Below are 12,304 nucleotides of genomic sequence, written 5' to 3' on the forward strand. Positions count from 1 at the left end.
GCGCCAATTTAAACCAAACATTCGAAATTCAAATTTCGTATTGTGCGTCTTTTGTCCTATTTCGCCCTAACAAAATACAAAGCGGTGGTATTCATCTCGTAGAGCATCGTTTATCGTGAAAATAGCGTAGATTGTAAGACACAGGCGCTGTCAGGGCCGATGAAGGTTTCCGCTGTGATGGCTCGCATTAATCTTGCCGTACACGTCCCGCATGATAACAGAACAATCAGCCCCAACCCCTCATACGAATTAGGTATAATCTCTGAATTACTTTAAAACATGAAGTTTATAAAAGCTAACAACTAATTGACATTTATGATGCTTTGCCAATGCGTGCCCAATTTCTGTTTATTTCGTTCCTAATTTAAAATAAGATATATAATCCGTCCAGTTTAAAATATTCATTAATAAATATTGAACTGGACGGATTATATTTTTATAGGACCAGTTTTAGTAAGGAATAGTTATATTCTATGCCGTTTCTTCCAATTGTTTAGAACAACATTAAGAAAAACATTTCTTATTTGGATCTTAAAGTTTATTGTACGGAGAATATTAATAATGATGAGTAAACTATTTTATATGCCCGTAAAAGCATATTTAAAAGGATTGTTTCTTTTTCTTAACTTTTTAGCGTAAACTTTTAGAAAGCTTAATAGCTGTAAGACTATTAAAATAGGCAGACATTAGCATTGATTACGGTTAAATAAAAATTATCACGAAACTCCCTTCGCTTGACGGAGGTAGGGAAGCGTCCTACAATAATATATTTAAAGGATTAGCCTCGCGTCGCAATAACGCGACCCTCCTACACCCCGCTGCGCTGGCCGCTATTCAAATAATGGAAATTATTTCCACATATGTGCACCTAAATAAATATCATTCTGTTGTCATTATTGAACACCCCAACCTTTCTGTGGAGCTATTTTCACCCGTTTATTCGCGGTTACCGGATTTCAACCGAAAAATTATAACCTTCGAATGTATCTCTTAGTGATATATTTAAAATAACATACCTCAAATGAAATTAGCTAACATTTACCTGCCTACGAGTCCACGTGAATTTGCAAAATTTATGTTTCGAAAAATAAACGCTCGTATATGGGGTGGAAACGACCGTTTATGTTCACTTAACCGAGGAAAGAGGGTATTATTTACCGTTTCGGCTGGGTGAATACGCCACAGTGAGTGAGACAAATACCGCTGCCGGCGCAATATTTATTGCAGTCGCTTCGTGGATTGCGCAATTTATCCCGGAGGTGTCGTCGGCGATCGATCGCTCACTGACGGACGTGCCCATACATCAGCGAGAACGTTATCTGTGCTCACGGCGACTTATCGGCCTCACTCCGCCTACGGGCTTTCCTAAATAACAACATCGATTCAAAGGCTTCGCGGCGTGTCCTGAGAGCCGATCGTTTATTGCGGCCGGAGAATTCGCATCGGTGTGGAGATGTTCCGTCCAATCGCGTCGCTCGTTTATCTTCATTTCGCGGCCGCAATTAGACGGGTCGTTGCCTGCGACCGGGCGGGGCCGTCGCCTCCGCTATTACTACGTGGCTCGAATACCCCGCTTCGCTCTGTCAACTTTGTAATGAGTAAAGTTAATAGGCACCCAACATACCCCGCCTTCAGAATAAGTTAAACTTTTAAATACACTTCAGAATATGAACGAAATTTGTCTTGTTACAGGTGTGGTTCAAAAACCGGAGAGCGAAATGGAGGAAACGCGAAAGAAACGCAATGAACGCAGCGGCGGCTGCGGCGGCGGACTTCAAGAACGGCTTTAGTACGCAATTTAATGGTTTAATGCAGCCGTTCCCAGATACGGAAGCTCTATACTCATCATATCCCTACAACAACTGGGCAGCAAAAGTACCAAGCCCGCTCGGCACGAAGAGTTTTCCGTGGCCCGTGAACCCTTTGGGATCCGTAGTACCGGCGAGTCATCATCAGGGCTCCGTGAATTGCTTTAACACGGCAACGTCTATGGGTGGCGTTGGCAGTGGTTCCATGGCTGTTGCCGGGCCAGCCAGTGTGGGGGGTGGCGTAGCACCGTGCCCTTACACGGCTGCACCGAATCCGTACAGCATGTACCGTGCCGAACCGTGTCCGGCAATGTCGTCGTCCATCGCGTCCCTGCGTTTGAAAGCGAAGCAGCATTCATCGAGTTTTAGCAGTGGTTACGGGACGGTGTCTCCGGTGTCCCGTGCCGGGTCTGCCCCGTTGTCCGCGTGTCAATACGCAGCGGGTGGTGTAGTGTCGGATCGTGTGCTTTGAGAGGAGGCCCGCGGCCGCGAGGATTCGCGCTCGCCGGGGCCTTTGCTCGCAGTCGCGCGCGCTTCCTAGTGTCCGCCACCGCGCGCGCAATCAAACGCCGCGCATGGACTGTATTGCCACTTATGGGATTGGTTCGACTGATTATCAGACGAATTCAAATTGTAACTTCAAAGATTATTAAGACGTTAAATACGTAAGTTCCTATGTTACAATAGTATTGTCTTGAATTGCAATAGATTTTCATTGGAAGAAACAACTCCCATAGTGAGCGATTAAAACTGTGAAACTTCAGGCAATAAATTAAACGATTATAGATGTTTTGTAAATATGTAGCTATGTACTTACGTATACCAAAGCGAAGTGTGCAATTTTATAAGCTTACGTAGATATTCGATATTTTATATTTTGACTAATATCGACTGTTGTAAATATTATATAATTAGGTTATTTATTTACGTTTGTTTAATTATAAATTCATCAAGCATTTAAATGTAAATTATTGTAAAATAATATTATACTTAATTGTAGGTATTTTATCTACAAGCATTTGTTTAACATTGTTTTATGTAATGATTATTCTAAAGTACAGTATTGGTAAAACATGAACTATAATGACTAGGGAATTATAAGTGATTGAAGCTTTGTTTTTAATAATTCAGTAATGTAAAATAAAAACTAAATCAGTTGAATTGTAATAATTACTTTTTTCTAAAGGTCTGATCATGTCAACAAAGTATAAACACGGATTTGCTAAAAATTTTAAATATTACTGATTTAGTTTTTATGGATAGGGGAGTAGATGTCTTAAAATTCTCATTGGTATCGGCACGTATCTTGGTATTTTACACAAAAATTGCGATTTAGTTTAGTAGCAAAAACATTAATAACTGGGCCGAGAAAAATTAAAAAAATGTTATTTCAAAAAATATCACGCATAATTGAAACAATTTTAAAAGTCTTCTATAGTAATTACTTATTTCCAGTAGTACTGTGAAAATTGTTATAAAGGAACGCCTTTAAATGAGATTAATGTAACCAGGATCTCATTACTGATACGAGTAATATATTACAATTATATATATTTAACTGTACATAAATGTATTTATAACGGTTTAACGTTTACTATTAGTTCAGTGTAATTAGTTAAATTTTAGAACCCACATCCGTGTGCCTAATGATGATGAAAACCGTGTACCATAGTTGTATATAAAACGAGTGTGAAGGTTTTCATTTTATACATATCAAACGAAATAGCGGTCGGATTATTTTGTAAATGTATTCAACGAAACACTGATTGTTTTTGTAACTTAAACCTCTAGTCATAATAAAAAATTACAGAGAAATTATACTCGTTTTATTTGGTTCTTGTTTCATTCTCCGTTTTATTAAATTTTAATTAATATAAAAAAATCGTTTATTTTTGTTCTATTTTGTAGGTATTACAAAATAGAACAAAAATCTGTGTGCATAGGTTTTTTTCTAGTAGTTCAGTAGTTTTACTTAAAACAATAGAAAATTATATTTATAAAAAGAACACCAAGATTTGCTTTTTAATACAACGAAAATTCTAGATTTCTAAAATATTTCTTTTTAGATTGTTTTAAAGAATAGAATAGAATAAGCCTACGGAACTCCCAAAAAGGGCAATCATTGCAGCCTATAGTCACCCATTTTAATAAATGCGTTGCCGGCCTATTGGAGGACGTATCTCTCAGGAAAACACGTTTCATTATTTAGAGTAACAAATAACCGTTTATTTTAATTCTTTACAAATGTTGACAATACACAGTTTAGATTTGTTAAGTATATATATTTTGTTACTCGATGCTCTTAATCAGATCTTCAGGATCAGTGGCCACCTCCAGCCTTTTCAAAATGCCTCTTATGAGTTTCTTTCTCTATTTGCTTCCTAATATATCTATATATTCTATCCAACTCCTTACCTAGAGCAACGAAGACTGTACGAATGTACTGGTCGTCCATCCAAGCGAAGCCGTGACGGAATATAAGTAAAATCGGAAAATCTTGGGAAGGAAAATCGGAGTAGATTTATAATATTGACATATTCTGTTGTGGCTTGCAACTTCTGTGTTTTTTGTAGCCACGTCTACGACCGTACCCTACAGACTACATACGCTACGAAAAGGATTATCCCTTCATTGTGTGGCTTGAATTAACAGAAATTTGATTTATTATTAATAAATTTGATTACCGTTTACACTCCCCATTTCGGAGACACTCTTCTTCTCCTAAGCTAGCATCGAAACACTGGGCATTGACATATTTAATGACCTTCAGTCTGCGGTCATTTGGAAGGTACGGCTAAATTAGCTTCTAATCAGCTTGGTGTGCTCAGTAAGGCGAGATCTTCACTCCGGGCCACCGCCTGCGGCGCAAGCATTTCCGATCTTATTCGACTTAAGGTCCCTTTATAAAAAAAGAGAGTACTAGTACTTAAAAGGCCGGGAACGAACATGTAACACAAGAAAAGCCTTCTGCCCGTTTCACCCCTTGTATATGTAAAAACAAATGTATTTATAGATAAAGTTGGTATAATTGGATTGAATCCTTATGCTATTTACATTCTTGCTAGTTAAACTTATATGGTTGTGATAAAATTCGGTGCAGCGCTGCACGAGATGTGCATTAAATTGAAATGGAAATAAATTCAACTGTATAAGCTATTTTATAGCGACGCGACTGGCAAGAGATAGATTGCGGTGTCAACGATATTGCCATTACTGGAAATTCAAGTAAAATCGAATATTTTTAATGTTCGACGGTAACATTTATTCATTGTAGGTGCAATATACAGGATATTATGATATTTTGTGTTTAAAGAACTTTATTTCTCATTACAAAAATATATATTTTATTTATATGAGAAACTTAATATGTATATACGAGCGAGATACACGTCGCCATTAGCCGTCTCAATTTTAGTCAACTGTGTTCACTCTAACATGCAATGCATTTTAAAAAGGTTATGACTGTACATGGACTAAATAATAAACAAACCGAAAGGTTTGGTAATTTATTTTATTTATTTATTGTATTCATAATCTTAAATAGAAAAGAAATTGCTGTGGTGAAAACACAAACTGGAGTCTGGACACAGTTTTTCTGTCTACCGGGAGGAACATATTTAAATAATTAGTGCCATAAACACTATAACATTTTTACCATTAAAATTGCACAATGTTCTTAATTTCTAATCTATGCAATACACAGGCAAATAATATTAAAATATAGTTGTCGCTACAACATTTTTAGGTTTTGAGATTTCTGTATGTTTTTTGAAGATCATTTGTTTATCTTAGGCAATGAGGCGACACACGCCGTCGACTTGTATCTAAGACAAGCCGGTTTAATTACGATGTTTTCCTTCACCGTTCGAGAAAATGTTAAATCCGCACATAGAAAATGCAGTTATTCACAAAAAAATCAGTAGCGCTACAACCTCTTTAGTTCTTGGCCTCAGATTTCATTTTTAAATCTAATAGGCAAGTAGGTGAACAGCCTCCAGTGCCTGACACACGTCGTCGACGTCGTCGTCGTTTAGGTTATGCAGTTATGCACAGCCGGAGATCAAACCTGCGACATCAGAAGTTAAGGTCGTACGCTGTAACCACACATCACTGCTCTACAGGAAATGACATACACAAGTCTAAATCAAGCATCAAAAAATCGTAACCCATTGATTGGCGAACTCCGTTGACCTTACGCGTAAAGTATACAATAATCCAACAAATGATTATCAAGGTACGGGCTACCCGGCGGGCGCAAACACACAGTTTCCAGGTGCTTCAATCCAAGCGCTTTAAGGATTTAGTCGAGGATTTGCTTTCAATATTAGCCGTCGGCCGCCGAGGGCAAGCCCATTCCGTTCCGGTCGTACCTTTTTTATTATTTTGTCGCATCGTTTTGGCTCCAAATGGAATCATTCCGCCATCTACATTTTTATTTTTCAATTGCTCACCGATTAGTGGGATTAGCCGGTATCGCTTTCCGATTCTTTGCTTCTTTTGGTGGGAGCTTTCGCGGACTATTGCCGGCCGGCTAATTACTTATGCTGATGTTTTATCATGGTATTATCAGGGAGGCAATTTAGTTCTTATTTGTCGAGTGTAATTACGTATTTGCTTTTTGGTCATGTACTTAACATGTGGTGGCGAGGTATGGGCCATGCGCGTCACGCGTTATCTTTATGGCAGCAAACACTAATGTTGTTTTTTATTTTATCAAGGATTGCTTTAGTCACTGAGGTCTGGGTCTTCGTGTGCCACGTACATGAGATATGGTATCATACCCGTGTTATATTATATTTGCTCTTAACTAACACGCCGGGCGGGTAAACGCTTTCTGGACTGCGCCATCAAAAATGTCCTTTGTATATATTCATAGAAATATGTACGTTCGTGATTACGTACATACGAACATTAAATTATAAAACGCTAATTAATTGTTATAAATGCTCTGTTTCTCCTTAACATCTGGATTTTGTATTAAAAATTAGCAAATAAATAGTAACCGTTGTTCCTATGCCGTAGTTTGTAGACACTCAAAAACATAAAATATACTTACTTACCAACTTAACCAATACTCTTCTTAAGCACATAATAACAATATATTACTAAATTTGAGAACAAAAGAAGATCTGAGGGACGTATGGAGTAGGAATCGTATTAATACAACCATAGTATCTAATTAATTAAAATGAATACAAACCCGAAGGTATGGGATTCTATATCAATAGTTAACCGAACGACGACGAGGGCAAGGTTTGGGTGGAAAGGATCAAATCGGGATTAGAGGAACGACAACCAATCAAGGGTAACTGGACTGGTATACCTACACGAAATAAATGCGGCACATAAAACTTTAAAATTATCATACGAATGTGATCCCAAGCGTTATGGCATAGGGTCGGATTTGGCGTGCATTCCGGAGTTTATTGATGTTTTGTTTCGTAGGGAGGGTAGATGGATGCGGGCGAGGGAGCGATGCAGCCTCCGCAGACAATCTTACAAGTTAATTGTGTTCCGTGCCTGAAGCTGCTTGACTACGAAATAATATCTCCCAGAGTACGTTGTTACGTTGATATTCTGTCCGTTCGTTCAAATAAGCTTTTTAAAATAAGAAATATGTCACTGTTTATATAAAAATGGATGGTCAAATAAAAAATGCTACATCTCCTATTTACAACCTATCTCAGTATGACAAATCAATTTTAGTTGTAGATTATCTTTTTAATAAGGATGTAAATGACGTCAATTGAATTGTCTGTGGAATGGATTTTAAAGGGAAAGATATATGTGGTATTTGCATCTATATTGTGTACAGAGTATTACAATATATAATAAAAATGTTTAATATTTATTAAATGTCTTCGTGATAAGTTTAAAATGTATGCTCGGAATTCGATACTTCCCAAGAAGAAAATACTCATTTATAATTAACGAAAAAAAGATTTAAATTAACTTAGAACTAGTAAAATACACATTATGACTGACACCCTAATCGTTATGAGTATAATTATTGGTCTGTGAAAAGTTGCAGGCACATCAAGCCAGTGTGACAATAATTGAAACAAAAAAAATTCAGATCATTAAAAGATTTAATATCAATACTTGTAATGCGTACACCCTGACTCGAGTAAAAAGTTCAACAAGAACAACATACGTTTTGCATGATATTGTTTTTCATACAACGTTCTCTAACTCTTACAAATTAGTACGTGCTTTAAGACGTAATTAAATGTCCGGTATATCACCGTTCGACTTAGCTTAAGATTCTAAGCATTTCACTGGGTTCTATTCCTAGCGTATGAACGTTATTTAATTGCATCCAATAATTAATCCACAATCTCAGATTGAAACCAATCTGAGATGAGACCGTGACAGTCGATCGATCTTCTATCTGCATCCCAATAACCAAACCCTACGAAGACAATCCATTTTTGGCAACGGATAGAATACAATCTCTTCGCTCTTTACACTCATATTTGATAATCAATATAAACAAAATAAAATAAACAAAACCGTACATACAATATACGTGATTTGATAGAGACGCTCTATTTTTAATAATTAAAAAAAAACTGATGTAAGTCAATTTCATACAAAGATCTATCCACATACACCGATCCAACCTACCATGGGTAGCTTGTATCGACAGATGGCTATTGCAATCCGTCGATTAGTTATTGGCACACTTTTATAAATATTTGGATTAGGATGTCTATCTCAGATGGTCATGATGGATTGAGATAGGTTATTGGGTTTGGGAGTAAAACGAAATTAGTATCCGTTACATAGACACTGTGAATAGATGACAAAATTGCTTTTAAAGTAAGGAAAGAAATACAAAAATCTGAAACCATGCGTAACACCAAGGTAACTTGTATTTCATTTGTTTTTGTTTTGTAGCAACAGCACACATTAACCTCTCAAGTTTATAAATACAAATCATTATTACATATGATATATATTCGAGTGGAGGGCGCTGAAAATCAAGGAGGGTGGGAGGGAATGAAGATTTACGAGCGGAGCATAACGAGGACTAGATGAGGCGTAAAGAACCTCAATACGTCTATATAAATTCGTATATTTTAGTAATTTTTACTCAATTTCATTTTTATAGCTTCAAGGATCAACTGAAGGTATTCGCTTATACGTTAAGTAACGATATTTAAGTTTTAATAAATATAACCTAATCGAATACAAGATATTTTTAATATAACACAGTTTTGCACACTCGCTTTTTGAATTTGTATCCTTTATATAACGAAGATTTTAAATTTTTAATCTAGCGTTTACATTATTTTATTGTTATTTTGCCATTGTGCAACAACTTAACGGAGAAAAATACTACTATTGCCAAAATTACAACATTTAAAACGCAGGTGAAGTAGTAATCTAAATCTAAATCTTAGTATCGACACACCAACATATGGAAAATTAGAAGAGACTATATATGGTAACAGTAACTAAAAGAAAAGAAGATTAAATAATACAGTAAACAACAACAATATATTATATAAAACGAATTAATTTAACAATTTACACAGAAATCTATAATTTATTGTCAGTCAAACATTTGTTTAACATAAACATTTATTTCGTCCGTCAATCCACAGGCTATATGGCTGTGGCTGTGTGACTAATAAAGTACGAAGTGATTATTATTTTATTGTAGTTGTATTGTTAAAATAATAGAAACCTTTTAAAAACTATTTTCTAGCCTTTGTAACTAACAATTGTACCGACCTAAAAAAACTCCAAAGCACTTGTGCCAACCACTGGCACTAACATACACATACATTGTAACATGTTTACTCCTACAAAAAGACAATCCAATAATCCATAATTAACCACTCCCAGCTGAAACGGTAACGGCACACGCAGAGCCCAAACGGGCCATTGCGGGCACAATTTTGAAACAATTACCTTCAGCTCGATATAGTAAGATTAAGAAAGTCCAGGCTTGGAATTAGGATCGAGCGAGGCTTCTTAACAGCCCGACTCCACAAATTGCAAACCTTAACGAGGACATAAAACTCGGCGCGTACTACGAAGACGCCGCAGATTCTACTCAGACTTAGTTCAGGATTAATGGTGTAGAAAACAGATTATCATTGGCCGGATTTCCATTAGTGGAGACCCCTGCCACCGGCGCGTGAAAAGACCTCCGATACCAGCCACTCGATGTTATTATTTTCCACACAACAGAGCTCCCAATTTAATTCTATTACGTTCTGTCGCGTTTGAACGACAGCACAATAAACTTGTTTGAGACGCGACGTGCTGCCGAATTTACTGTATCTGTAAAATGAGGTTATCGGAAATGTTATATTCTCTTTTTGAAACTGATTTGCGTGTTTGGAATACGTAAACTTTTTGAAAATTAATAATAATACTCATAGCATATTTTATTAAAAAATAATATTAAATATTAAAATTTGTAGAACGTTACACCCGTTCCATCGGTACGAATCGAATATAATAAAAAAAATTTTTTTTGTTTTTATAATGTGGAGAAATTTTGATATAGTCCAGTGGCTCTTTTACAATAGTAATCGCGCAAAAGACATGAAAGACTTTTACTAGAATAAAGGAAAAACGTGGAACCGGCACTCGAGTGAATCTAGAAACTACGATTTACAAACCATAGTAACTCAATATTAACAAATCAATCGTCCATTCTATAGACGTTCAAACATCGAAGTAAATAGAGCACGGAGACACGACATCATCAAATCAACATTTGCAGATTCGCAAGCTTTTCTTGCGAGATTTAGAGGTGGAAGGAAAATAAAAAAGTTCGTCGAGGAATCCCGGTTGATCCCTGTTGCCTTTATGGTAATGCCGGGATGCGTGTATTCGACTATTCAATTTATATTTTTTTCCCTTTCGCCTTATTTATCCAATACGAAATTATCCATCGAATTTCTCACTGTATTGTACGCTGTTTGCGAATAAGGTTCCGGTTTGAAAATATCACGGATAACCACGGATTGGCTTTGTTCGACTTCAAAGAAGTTCTTTCAGAAATATTTGTATATAAATTCTCTCTAGCTGAATACAAACTTGGAATATTGCACTAGATACTTTAAATTTATGGCTGCAATGTGGACATGTTTTAAATGTAAATTGTATTTAGGAACCAGTGTTGGTTTATCGCTTTGATATATTCATTTAAAATTACGCATTATCAATTATACTACTGCGTTTTATGATGCATGATACACTTAAATTAATCAATTACCGAATTTTTAACGAGTGTAATTATAGAATTACGTTTTTTTAAAATGCGTTTCATATCGTCAAGTTCGGTCACGGGTTAATGTTATTAAAACTTTGAAATTTTAAAAGTAATTAAGGTTAATCAACTAATTTAAGTCAAGATTTTTTCAAAATATGTACCTATAGGAGAAACATATTCTGCCACAGATAAACAGTTCGTAGTGAAATATTTTTCTGTGGAGTTTTGTAAACGCCAAGACGCATAGGTACTGTGCTGCAATTTTAAAGTGGCCTCATCCGCCAACCTGGAGATTTGTTCGCAAGAGCTCTAACCTTATAAACATACTCTACTGTTACTGTATATATATGTTTGTAAAAAATAAGGTCCCGCACCAAAACATTCTACTTCAAATATAATTTTTAATATTGAGTTTATTTATATAAATAAGAAAACTCGCGTATCAGTGGCAATTTGCTGCCTCTTAATTGATATCAAATTTGTACACCAATAAATCTCTTCGAAAAACAAATTACTTTAAAGCGCTTGGCATTTCATAGTAAAACGGGCCGGTACAAGTAAGCATTCTCAAAATTTAGCGTTGTTCCGCCTCATGAATAAATCATAAGAAATAAGCGGGGCGGACGCCATTATAATTCTACGTAATACATTAAAACGGTACAGATTGCCTGCTCTTAATAATATAAACTTAATGGGAATTAGCACACGAAGGTCTCCCCGTATATTTAACATACAATACATTATGTATGCCGTCTTTGTCTTTGTTAAAGGAAATGTAACTTCACGAAAGCAATGCTTAATTAAAATTTGATCACCAAAACAGTTACAATACTAAATATTGAACTAAGAACTTCTATTGTGATGTGATCTTTGGACTTTCAGTTACAGTTTTCAATATTATGAATAGTTTGATTCCTTTCGAGTTAATCGCTTTTATAATGTTTGAAAAGTTTTCTTTTTATTTGGTCGTACGTACTCGAAGCTCATTGCAGCGGGAACGAGTCCTAAACTTCTAATAGCTTATAATTAATCGCTTAAAATTAAATATCATTAAATTTACATTAATGATACAATCATTAAAAAGATCATTTAACTAAATCAAAGTTGAGTATTCAATTGGTTCCGCAATAGCTAAGTACTGAGGATGCCCTAATCTTGAATAATGGCTTCCATTTATCTTTGTGGCTGTTCACGTGAAATTGAACATTCACCGTTCATTAAATTCCGTATTCGCACGTGTTTTAATGATTCTTTTTTAATG

General features: G+C 35.8%; 1 protein-coding gene across 1 annotated transcript in view; it reads left to right on the plus strand.

Moving 5' to 3' along the window:
- The window catches only part of LOC110996743 (pituitary homeobox homolog Ptx1), a 48,606-nt gene extending 44,983 nt beyond the window's left edge, over window positions 1-3,623 (plus strand). The window contains exon 5 of the mRNA XM_022264567.2: window positions 1,693-3,623. Within this exon, the coding sequence (XP_022120259.1) occupies window positions 1,693-2,280 (588 nt within the window). The 3' untranslated portion in view covers window positions 2,281-3,623. The remainder of the gene's footprint in view (window positions 1-1,692) is intronic.
- The last annotated feature ends 8,681 nt before the right edge of the window (window positions 3,624-12,304 follow it).

This window comes from Pieris rapae, chromosome 15 (assembly GCF_905147795.1).
Source record: "Pieris rapae chromosome 15, ilPieRapa1.1, whole genome shotgun sequence".
Classification (NCBI taxonomy): domain Eukaryota; kingdom Metazoa; phylum Arthropoda; class Insecta; order Lepidoptera; family Pieridae; genus Pieris; species Pieris rapae.